The 12,929-nt window shown below is 46.3% G+C and overlaps 1 protein-coding gene across 2 annotated transcripts in view; it reads right to left on the reverse strand.

Annotated features, from left to right (window-relative positions):
- LOC129731427 (dynein axonemal intermediate chain 7) overlaps window positions 1-12,929 on the reverse strand; it is a 70,486-nt gene that overhangs the window by 4,934 nt on the left and 52,623 nt on the right. For both annotated transcript variants that reach the window (XM_055691422.1, XM_055691421.1), the window contains exon 8: window positions 1,745-2,158. In XM_055691422.1, coding sequence (XP_055547397.1) covers window positions 1,745-2,158 — 414 coding nt within the window. The remainder of the gene's footprint in view (window positions 1-1,744; window positions 2,159-12,929) is intronic.

Below are 12,929 nucleotides of genomic sequence, written 5' to 3' on the forward strand. Positions count from 1 at the left end.
TCACATTCTCAACTCCACCCATCCGTTCGCAGTTAAATCGCTGAAGCCTAACCCCTGGTAATCCGGGCTACATTAGGATAGTCTTTATTTTATTATATGCGGACCTAGTGGGCCATAAATCACGACCGCTTTCATGTGTAGAGAGTGCTCCACCTTTTCAGCATTGGAGGAGGCGCACGATTATTGATGGCACTCCGTGCCTGTCTGCATATTCCATTTTCAGACAAATTGGCGAAAGTAATTGTTTCCCTTATGAGCTGAACTGGAAATCAATGGGTACTGGATTATTCCTATTCAATGTGTATTCGATGAGTACTCGACAAAAAAAAACTACATAAACAACACAATCTGTAGTACGGCAGCAGTAGGGGAGTGGCGAAACAAAAAAATTTGTCAACATATCCCGGTGTGTTCCAGCATCGATCGTGATTTGATTGGGTTTACTGCTTTGTGTATGTGTACTGTGTGCGCTTTGATTGGATATAAGCTTTCAAAAAAAGTTAAAGTCAACAACGAAATTGAGTGCTCGCCGTGTGCACGCCGGAATTGCTAACCTCGATTCGCGGTCTCTCCCTCCCTCGGTTGTGGATCGACATAATTAAATATTGAACAGTTTTTCGCACAAGTGCAAATCGTGTTGGCACTACAAATCTAATTTTTCGATCGTGTTTCCAAAATGGCAGACACTGAACAAAGAAACTACACTCGCAGTGGAATCGACAAATCATTTATGCGACTTGCTCTCATGAAATCCTTAGTATCTAGCCGAAGAATATTTATGGCAATGATTGTTGGACGAATGACAATTGGCTGAAATAACGATCGGATGAACGGAGCGACGGCAAGAAAGAGAAACGAAGTCATCAAAGCAGCCCAAGCAAAGAGTGATTGTGCAATTGCCAGAGGCATAATCCATCATAGCACAGGACGAATTGCAGTGCGATGAATAAGGGAAGCGAGGAAAATTAATTCCGAAGAGAAGATGGTTTCGTATAATAGACACACGCGGTTTAAAAACATTCGGTTGAAAAGCCACTGTAGGACTGGAATAGTACACATTTTACACGGCTAGGATTCGGTGTGAAAAGGATGCATGTATGGAATAAAGTTTGTGAAAAACGTTTTTACTCGAGTGAAGAGAATCGGAAAATTGAAACGAGAATGAGCTGTTTAAGCTAAAGCGAGTGAATGCAAGACGATAGAAGCGGTTGCTAACGTTGAAGGTTTATTCACTGTATAGCCATTTTTTTTGTATAGGGGAAGTCTTTTTAAATATAAAAAAATTACCATTGTTTAATTGTAAATGCCAAAAATATATCGCTGTCAAAAATGCCAACAATTGCGGCTTTTCGGTAATCTAGCTGTGCGTTCCTTATTGTTTGATGTTTCACCCTCCCAATTCAGATTATTTTGTTTTAAAAAGTGTTCTCACAGCCTTGCTTGTTTTCATAGGAAGCAAATTAAAAACAAAAATGCCTACTATGCTTACCGCTACGAAACCTACCGCAGTGTTCAAAAGTAATAAAAAAAACTTCGCATCGCGGTTAGCAAAACAGCTGCCAGTAGAATAATGTTTGAAAAAAAAAGGACCTATAAATGAGTTAAGGTTAATTATGTGGTAAGAGCTGCTGAGGATTTTTATTGTAATGTCATTCAGAGAAATTTGATGAAACGATTGAAAGCTGCATTTCATCCCTTTGTTTGTGATTAGAATGAAGCCTATTGGCAGTGAACAATAACTTACGCTTTCAGCGGTGTCACCAACAGTGTCGAGTGGTTTGGCACGCGGCGATGCTCGACGATTTCACGCATCAGGAGCACACACATCCGGCAGCCGGACAGCAGATTCCACCTGGACGAGCCAAAGTTATGGGTCAGGGCGAGCAGTCCCATGCAGTCGTACAGGTGCGATTCCATTATGGGATTCTTTTCGCATGACCCCTCGGAGTAGTTGAAGGCGTCATCCTCCGGGAACAGATCGACGGCTGCCAGCCGGAGGGCGGTAATCATTTTCCGCAGCGGCAGCACCTGACCGATGAAGTCCTGCAGCGCCTGGGTTGGGCCACCCTGCAGCGAGTTGACCCGGAAGCCAGCGTCGGTAATGGTGATTTCCGTGCTGACGACCGCTGCGGTTAGGCTGAATGTTACACTGCCCGGGCTGTAAACAAAAGGTGGCAAATATACGACAAGTGTTACTACAGAGCAGAGAGCATAATCGTTAGAGCAAAATGATTTTAATCGAACCACCACCAAATGAGGCGATTTGTCTCCATACGTGTGCCATAATGTAGTGTTGTAGTTAGTAGATGTTGTTGCAGCTAATGGGATTGGGAATAGAATGGAATGTTCTGTATTGGTGTTGGCGCACGTGTCAAGAATACATGTTGTAGGCGTCATCGCTGGCCACTGAACTGAAACTGTCTGAGCTTATGTTTTATGGGTTTTATGTGTATATTTTCTAAGTGTGCCATGATAACAAATGTTTCCGCTGTTGCTTGGGTGAGAAGTATGTAACATCAACATCAACAACAACTTGGCTGAAAAACTTTTTCGGCAAGCATGTTCTCCTGCAGATTGTTCGAGGGAAGTTATTGGAGTGTACGTAGAGTTTCAGCCTACACTTCGCTGTCGCGTTCTACTCCTGGTTGTTAGATAGGCTAGAACCAATTACATATTTTATTTTATTGACGCTAAATCAAAGGGAATAGTGCTATCAAGATGCAATTATTTGTTACAGTAGAATTAAAACGACGAAGTTCGGAACATATATGTTCACATTTTGACGATGATCAGTTATTTGGTTTTGATTAAAAGGTTCATTTTCAACCTTTGTAGCTTATTTCACTCCCTCCCTCCGCGTCCTTAAGTCCCACCACTAAGATACTTTTTTTTTCAACAAAATTTGCACGGTCACCCACAGTCAACAGTATATTTATCTTCTTAAGCACATACCGAATAGAGAATTAAACCAAAATGGGCCTTAACTACGCTGCTGAAATAACACAGAAATACACTCGATGCTCAGAAAACTTTGCAAAAAATGTACATGGTATTAGGATTTAGAGAACGATCAGAAATTCCCCCCCCCCCCTATGTTATCCACGCTAATGAAATAAATACTCTCATCCACGCTAATGATATCTTAGAAATATGATACTCGCAACCCTTAGGATTCACATTTTCAAGATGAACTATTCAATGAAGATTGGTACAACTCCCCCTTCCTTTAACTACGCCAATGAGATATATTTTACCCCAAATTTAAGAGCCCATGCTTACAAATTTGCGTGGTGGTCGAATTTGGTGTTTAATATGAACAAATTAACTGTTGTTAGATCTTTCTCCCTGCCCACGCTTATGAGGTAGATAATAATATTCGCTATTATAGTACCTCTTTGTTCCATGTTAGATGATTAACGGTCAGGAGGGTTCAAAATTTGCAAAGGCTGACAAAATTCATGCATCCCCTCTTTACTACGTCTCTGATATATGGCAAAGCCTCAGATGACCCAGTAATGTCGCATTGCAAGGCTTAAGAGTACAAATACAAACAACCCCCTTGCCCACGCGTATACAACAGATCATTATAGATCAACAACTTTTGTAGAAGATGTGAATTGAAGTTTTCAGTTTTTCAACAAAAACAGTTTCCCCCTCCTTACCAACGCTGATTAAATGAAGCGACACTAATATTTTAAAAACATGCTCGACACTCTAAAATGCTTGTTAATAATGTTTTTTGATGAACTTGTGTACAAATAATGAAATTTAATGTAATGTAAACTCCCCCTCCCTATTTAACCACTGAAATACAAGAAAACCTATGTCATAGAAACACACTTAAGAACCTAGGTGTAAAAATGTGCACGATAATCCAGTTAAGTGTTACGAAGCTTATAAATAAAAAAATACCCTTCTCCTCTTGCCACGCCAATGAAATAGACAGACGAACAGACAGACAGACAGACAGACAGACAGACAGACAGACAGACAGACAGACAGACAGACAGACAGACAGACAGACAGACAGACAGACAGACAGACAGACAGACAGACAGACAGACAGACAGACAGACAGACAGACAGACAGACAGACAGACAGACAGACAGACAGACAGACAGACAGACAGACAGACAGACAGGCAGACAGACAGGCAGACAGACAGACAGGCAGACTGACAGACAGGCAGACAGACAGACAGAGATAGGTTTCAAGCGCTAGACTTTGGAAGTAAATGCTCTCTTAATCTGTTCTGTTAGTGATATCGTATTTTTCTGTGCAAATTCGAAGCCGGTTATTCAAAGCCGGTTATCGGTAGCAACGAGAACCTCACTTGCGGTGTAACATGCTGTTTATGAGCGAGACTTACAACACTAGTTGCGTTCAGCATCATATTCAATTTAAAACAGCAAACTTATTAGGGCAACAAAACAAGTTTTTTAAAGATAAACCATTTTTTCGAAAGGACTCAAGTGACCACAGCCGTATATATCTTACTCCAGCACGATATAAAATGTGTATATTGTCTCTTACTCCATGTAGGGCAGTATTACTTTGAAGCGTTCATTTAATGAGAAGTTTTTTTATTTGAGTAAGCAATGTCTACTACAGTATGATTCATAAATGCAACACTCTCAACAATGCAGTTGTTAATAGTATGTGTAGTTCTACGTCAGTTAAGCGGTCGTGTCTTGAATACAACCTCCTACTTTTTATTTGGACATATAGCTTAACCCTCTAGACGAACTTCGAAAAAATCACTATGAAATTTTATAAACATTTTTTTAGTATTGATTGAAGCTTTTTAGAGGTTCAACTGAAGACCGTCTAAAGGCGGCACTGGGCACTAGAGGGTTGAAAATATTTTGTTGAGGTTACATGACGTTACATTCCATCGAAATGTTTATTCATGTGATTGTAGTGAGTTGAATTGACATACCGAAACACAGATTCATTTGCATATCTTAGCCCATTTTTGAAGCTTCTACTTAGTGTTTGTTAAAAGACAAGATCGAAAAATTACTTCAGTTTTTCGGGGAAATTTTTTTTCGTTATGCTATCAAATTTAGAAAACATTGATCTGAAGGTTCTTTTCTTAAATGTTTCAAACATTGTCGCCTGGGGTCATTTTGATTATCAAAAATAGAATATACAATATGATTTCTTAATTAACCCTCTAGTGCCCAAATTAATTTTTAGACGGACTTCGAAAAAATCACTATGCAGCTTTATAGACATTTTTTTAAGTTCCTATTGAAGAAGATCGTCTAAAGGCGGCATTGGGCACTATAGGGTTAAAGAAGCACCGATATTTCACCGAATTTTTTTGAGACAACTCTTCAAAAAACGGAAAGATTTGAAAAGAAAATGTTGTTGAATTGACGCAACACCATTTCAATCAAAGAAATAGTTATCGGTTTCCGTTATACTCTACTAAATTTTTTGGAAATAAATATTGAAATTTAGGTCTGGACCAGTCCACATAAGCACTGAGGAAGACTGTATGTCACAGTCGAAATATATATTCGCGGACTGAATTTCAATATTTATTTCCAAAAAATTTAGTAGAGTATAACGGAAACCGATAACTATTTCTTTGATTGATCTCAATCACTCTGCTAAGACGCTCGTTATAGATTTTCTAGAGGCAACACCATTTGTTTGAACGAACGAAATTGTGGCAGTGGAATGGCATCTTTGACATGTTCGTGTTTGCAATAGAAACTCTGGGAAATTTCGTTGACGTAAACGAGACCACGGCAAATAGCTAAAAAGAGACTGTGAAAAGTTTATGGCAGAGCTGAATGCCACCACAGGTCGGTAATTGGCGATTACCGAAGGCCACGGAAGTGCTCACTGCTAGCAAGCAGTCCCGGACCATCAGCGGGAGCTAGCCTAGGTCGTGGCGAGATTCAAGCACTGGGCCGCTGAATTCTCGCAAAAGCCACACTGGCCGGAAGCAGCTCCGACGGAGCGAGTAGTGCCGCTCCCACCACCCAAATGCACTATACCGCCCATTGGGACTGATGCCAGTAATGTTCCCAATTACGGCAACTGGTCGCATCACTATTCGCATCACTTTTCGTACCATGATTTTGGGCTGGCACCTGCGCCGAGCTCCCTTAGTAATGTCGTGTGATAACGGCTTGAAACGGCGAGATTACAACCGGTGCAGGGGTCTCCGTCCCGTAAAACCTGGCAGGCCTTCTAGTACGTTCCGAGTCCATTGCCGGGTGGGAACCCGGCAGGAGTAGGATCAGATGTCTTTTCCTGACTTGCGCCGGTCGGGGGTGTCATAGTTGCCCATAAGGCGCTATGGCAGCCGCCCCTAGCCATGGCCTCACTGCTCCGGCATAGACTACCTTGGGACCATTTAGGCGACTACTCCATTATGGATAAGGATAGCGGCTGGTAGGGGGACCCAATAAACAAAAATGTTGAACTCAAAAACAAAAGAGACGGGTGCGGAGGGGTTACCAAATCCCTTCGCATGAGGTGGCATCCAGCGGTCTCCGCAGAAGAAGGCGGAGACGGATGCGGCAAAGTCTGGAGGTGGAAAAACGGCGAATCCGTCGGTGTCCACACCAGACATCTCGGTAGACGGTCCCTTGCTAGTCAAGGCCGTCGAAAGGTGTATGGACACGCGGCCAAGAGTGGCGGCGCTGTCTGAACAACTCGATGCCATAATCGAGTTCTTGGCGAACAGGCGAAACATCGCTGGCGACCTGAAGCAGAGCCTCCTCCTGCTTCGGAGCACCATTGATGAAGCCAGAAAGGAGCACGAAGAACTCGTAGCTCGGGTGAAGGCGGCCGAGAAAGCGGCCAGGACCGGGAGGGCGACTGCATCTAAAGAGGTGCAGACAGACGCCCCCTCGTTCGCGTCGGTCTGCTCCACGGGGCAGGTCGCTAAGCGAACGAGGTAGTCCCCGGGGGAAACGGCCCCCGGGAACACCAAGGAACGATTGGTCGTGCTACTCCCACGGGAACACACGCCAACCGGTTCAAGGTCCACCGCGGAAAAGGCACAGGTGGAGGCTACGGGCAACCCTTGGACTACCGTAGAGGGTAGGAAGCGTCGGGAAGGTGCGACGCGACATGATGGCGGAGCGGCCAGAGGACCAAAAAAGGTCAAAAAGGCGCGGAGTAGGGGTGATGCCCTCATACTCAAGACGGATGGGTCGAAGTACTCAGAAGTCTTGAAGAAGATGAGGGGGGAAACCCAGCTCAAGGATCTGGGGGCGGATGTGCGGAGTATCCGCCTATCTCGCACTGGCGAGATGATACTTGAGCTCCGGAAGGACGCCAAGAACAAGGGGGCTACCTACAAAACGGTAGCTGAAAAGGTCCTAGGGAAGGAGGTGCAAGTGCGGGCACTCACCTCAGAAGTGACTCTCCAGCTTAAAAACCTGGACGAAATCACTGAGGGGTGCGACATTGCACAAGCCCTAGAAGCGAAGTGCGGGGTGGAGGTGGCTAAGGAGTCAATCCGCCTCCGCAAAGGTCCGGCGGGGACCCAGATAGCTACCTTCCGACTACCGTCGGCGGACGCTAACCTGGCCCTGAAAGAGGGCAAGTTGAAGGTCGGCTGGTCTGTATGTCCTCTGGGCATATTACAGCAACCAGACATTTGCTTCCGGTGCTTTGAGGGCGGACATAAGTCCTGGACCTGCAAGGGGCCCGATAGGAGCCAGCTGTGCAGGCGATGTGGAGGTGCAGGCCATAAAGCAAAGGACTGTGTGGAGTCTCCCAAGTGCATGGTATGTTCCGGGAAACGGGACGCCAAACACTTTCTGGGAGGCCCCAGGTGCCCAGCCGGTAAGCCGGCTGCGAAACCACGGGCGTAAGGGTGACGCAACTGAACCTGAACCATTGCTTCGCGGCTCAGCAGCTGCTACACCAAGCAGCCACTGAGTCGTTGTCGGACATCGCCGTCATATCGGATCCCTACCGCATCCCTCCCGGAAACGGTAACTGGGTTGCGGATAAGTCCTGTTTGGCGGCCATACGACGAGCAAGTTCCCGGTTCAGGAGGTTGTCTCAACCTCAGAAGAAGGGTACGTAGTTGCTAAGGTAAACGGAGTGTTCTACTGCAGTTGCTATGCTCCGCCACGTTGGTCTACCGAAAGGTTCACCCAGATGTTCGACCTCCTATCCATGGAGATAACGGGCCTAACGCCGTTGGTGGTGGCGGGCGACTTCAACGCTTGGGCTGTTGAGTGGGGAAGTCGCTTCACGAACCAGAGGGGCCAGATCCTGTTGGGGACTTTGCAAAGCTCAACCTAGATCTGGCCAACGTTGGGAACAAAAGTACATTTAACAGAAATGGTGCGGAGTCGATCATCGACGTGACGTTCTCCAGCCCAGGACTGATCAAGAACTGGAGTAGACGATGGCTACACTAATAGCGACCACCAGGCGGTCTGTTATAGTGTAGACAACAACGAGAGGCTGCAAGCGACGGGTAGAGCCAACACTCCGACCGTTCGCGGGTGGAAGACATCGCACTTTAATGCCGAGGTATTCGAAGAGGCAATGAGAAGGGAGCGCGAGGGGGGCAGTTGGCTCCGCCCGACTGCTGACCAACTAGTTGCTATGCTATCGCGGGCGTGCGACGCCACCATGCCTAGGACTCGCCAACCTAGGAATGGAAAGCCACCGGTTTACTGGTGGACGGACGCGATAGCCGACATTCGCAGTGCGTGCCTCCGTGCAAGACGGAGGATGCAGCGTGCGCGAAACGAAGAAGAGAGGACAGAGCGCCGCGCAGCATTCAGTTCGGCAAGATCGATGCTAAAGAGTGCGATAAAGGCCAGCAAGAGGGCCTGCTTCGATAGGCTATGTGCGAGTGCCAATACAAATCCGTGGGGTGACGCCCACAGGATCGTAATGGCCAAGACTAAAGGCGCGCTGGCGCCTGCAGAGCGATCACCAGCGATGCTGGAGCGTATCATCGAGGGACTCTTTCCACGCCACGAGCCAAGTCCTTGGCCTCCGGCAGTCGAGTCTCACGTCCGACGTTCCAGTATCTCAGACATAGACCAGAGATGGTCGGCCAACCTGCCGAGCATCCAATCCGTGAGCGACGATAGCCGTGTCGAGGCAGGGGAGGAGGCAAGGGTTACGAATGAGGAACTCATCGTGATCGCCAAATTCCTAAAGGTGAGCAAGGCACCGGGACCGGATGGTATCCCTAACCTGGCGATCAGGCTGGCGATAAAAACGGCCCCCGAGCTGTTCAGGGCAGTCATGCAGAGGTGCCTGGATGACTGTCTCTTTCCGGACAGGTGGAAGCGGCAGAGACTGGTCTTATTGCCGAAGGCTGGGAAACCGCCAGGGGACCCATCGGCATATAGGCCTATCTGCCTGCTGGACACCGCGGGCAAGGTGCTTGAGAGGATCATCCTCAACAGACTGGTGAGGTACACAGAGGTGTACACGGTCTGGCAAGTAACCAGTTCGGCTTCCGGAAGGGCAGGTCCACGCTGAACGCAATCTCTTCCGTCATCAAGACGGCGGAGGTAGCAATCCAGCGCAAGAGAAGGGGAATACGCTACTGCGCAATCGTCACGCTCGACGTGAAGAATGCGTTCAATAGTGCCAGTTGGGACTCCATAGCGCTCGCGCTCAGGAGCATCCATGTACCGGTGTCTCTGTACAAGATTCTGGAAAATTATGTCCAGAATCGAGTACTTGTTTACGACACGGAGGAGGGTCAAAAGTGCGTCCCAATTACCGCAGGAGTTCCGCAAGGTTCTATCCTGGGCCCGGTGTTGTGGAATGTCATGTATGACGGAGTGTTGAAACTCAAGTTCCCTGTAGGGGTTGTGATCGTCGGCTTTGCAGACGACATAACGCTGGAGGTTTACGGCGAGTCTATCGAGGAGGTCGAGTTGACGGCCGCGCACTGTATACGCAAGGTCGAGGACTGGATGCGCTCCAGGAAACTGGAGCTCGCGCATCATAAGACGGAGGTCACGGTTGTGAACAACCGTAAATCGGAGCAACAGGCGGTGGTCAGAGTCGAAGACTGCACCATCACCTCGAAGCGATCCCTGAAGCTCTTGGGGGTTATGGTGGACGACAAGCTCACGTTCGGGAGTCACGTCGACTATGCCTGTAAGAGGGCCTCATCGGCTATTGCAGCACTATCTCGTATGATGTCCAATAGCTCAGCGGTTTATGGCAGCAAGCGAAGACTTCTTGCCAGCGTGGTTTCGTCCATACTTAGGTATGGTGGGCCAGTGTGGTCCGAGCGCTAGGTTCTAACAGTTGCGAGTGCGTATCGTACAGTGTCATACGATGCAATCTGTGTCTTGTCCGGCATGATGCCTATCACCATCGCCATCAAGGAGGACAGAGAGTGTTTCGACCAACGTGACACAAGGGGCATACGAGATACCAGAAGGTCATTCTCGATGCTCCGCTGGCAGCGGGAATGGTCCAACTCCACAAAGGGCAGATGGACGCACCGACTCATACCGGAGATATCCGGCTGGGTCGGGAGACGACATGGTGAAGTGAACTTCCACCTGACACAAATCCTGTCAGGCCATGGTTGTTTCAGGCAATATCTGCACAGGTTCGGACACGCGGTGTCCCCCATGTGTCCCGAGTGCGTGGAGGAGGAGGAGACTGCTGAGCACGTCTTCTTCGTATGCCCCCGTTTCGTAAGAGCGAGGAGCAACATGATGGCTGTGAGCGGGCCTGGCACTACTCCGGACAATCTAGTCCGGAGGATGTGCGACGACCCGGACATCTGGAACGCGGTCTGTGCGGCCGCCTCTCAGATTGTTCTGGAGCTGCAACGTGTGTGGCGGGTCAACCACCAACACGCCAGTGGTAGCTAATTACCAGTCTCCAGGTAGTTAGCTAGGAGGTTATAAGAGTAAAGAGGGTGCATCACGCACAAAAGCCACTCCCCGACGTAATACTTAACCGTCGTTCCGGGAAGACCAGGGCTGGAGACTGGAGGGGTTTTAGTGGGTCGGGACAGGGATCAGTAGGTGTCTGGGCGAGTTTAACTACCCTAGCATCTCTCCCCTAGTCTCATCCCCACACCCTGAGTTCTCTTCTCAGGTGTCTGTTTGCAGATTTCCCCGCCACCTTTTTTTTAAAAAAAAAAAAAAAAAAGACTGTGAAAAGTTTGCATGGAATTTGTGTGCGTTTTACATCTTCCTCTGGAGTTACGCTGAAGATGCCTTGATTAGACAGACAGCAAATTATGGAAACGCTTCCGGCTAAAACCACACGTTGATTAGAGGCACGCAAGCATGATTTTACAAGGTTGTGGGAACATGAAACTATTCCGGAGAAGGGATGGGAAATTATATGAAAACGCAAATGAATAGTATTATATAATGGATAAAATACTAGTGTGAGAGCTTACATGTTTTTAATGTGCAAAAAAAAACTAGGATCGGTTTATATAGCAACAAAAATCGAATAAAAACATTAACATTATGATTTAATAATACTTGTAGAGGTACATATCGCTTCACTCCGTTAGCGCACTGAAAATTTGCTCCCACGAAAACATTTTATCTTCCTTCGTTTTGTGAGCATGATCATTGGATTAGTTTTAGCAGTATGAGAATATTTCTATGATATGCACAGCAATGTATTTCCGCTACAGCTGGTGATGCATATGATGGATGTTTGCGTTGGAGTGGCACCATATGGGAAGTGGAAAAAAGCATTCTGTAATCTGCAGGTGAGGATCATTAATCATGACTCCATTATTTAGGATAAGTAGCAGTCCTTCATCTCAGTTGCACCGTTTGACTTGCATATGTTTTGCACGTTTTGTTCGAGTCAGTGTGCAGAGTTATGATGCTTTTACACGAAGCGATGCAAATAACTAATAAATTTCCGTTTAGTTTTGATATCAACAACTCCAGTAGTAGGTCAATAAGTAAAAATGGTGTAATCTAAAAACATAGCAAGCGTTCATTTTGACATCATAATAGTTCTTCCAGTAGGCTGTAGCAATTTTGTGTGAAACATTGAAACAAAACCGAAGATGAACATGTTAACAATCGAAGAATGTGTGCATTTTATGAGTAGCAAAAAACAACAAGACAAGTGATTCGGAATCATATTGAAGCGATATCGATGTTCGTGAGTGGTATAATCCTGTCTCAATATGTGTAATGTGTCGGATTGTCTGCCTCCCTGCTACGGTAGAAAGCAGCAAGAAAAGTATTCGTTTAGTAGGCATCCATAGAAATAAAATTTTATTGCGAGCACAATAGTGTATGTAGAATGTGGCAGACAGCAGTGATTAGATATAGAAAAAAAAAACCCTTTGGAGTCGTTCCAAAGGAGTAACGAAGTGTTTTCATCGACAATTGTTGTCTAACAGAAGGTGAGAACGCACACGATAATTGACATAAACGTTGCTCCAAACACGTGGGATTCAGCAGAATTTCTTAAAATATCAGAAATTCAAACATTGACCCAACTATTTTGAACTTCTACAAAAAGATTGCACATGGTGCTAAAAAGCTGTGGCTGGTTCCATAATATGTAAAAAATAATTGCCATTAAAAGGGCATGAAAGAGGGATTTGTATTGATTCTGTTGAGGTTGAGACTGCAGTAGAGCAGGCACTGCCAAGTCGGTTTCCGTCATTTCTATTGGACCTTTTAGTCCTTTCATACAGACTACAGTGCCTGGCTTATTCAGTCGGTCTCTACCTCCTTCAAGAAAGGACAGGGAAAACCTCATATGGCATCTGATCACAGCATTAAAAATCTACCTTAGTGGGTGGAAAATCACAGCAACCTTAGAACTGATATTTGCTGCGAGCAATAAAAAACGCTAAAGCTGATGCGGCCGACATTGTTTATTTTTTCGTCGTTCGTCTCGATTACGGAGGCCAACCGCCTTTTCGGAATAAATTACCCATTTATTTCGTGCCTTACTCTCG

This window comes from Wyeomyia smithii, chromosome 3 (genome assembly GCF_029784165.1).
Source record: "Wyeomyia smithii strain HCP4-BCI-WySm-NY-G18 chromosome 3, ASM2978416v1, whole genome shotgun sequence".
NCBI lineage: Eukaryota > Metazoa > Arthropoda > Insecta > Diptera > Culicidae > Wyeomyia > Wyeomyia smithii.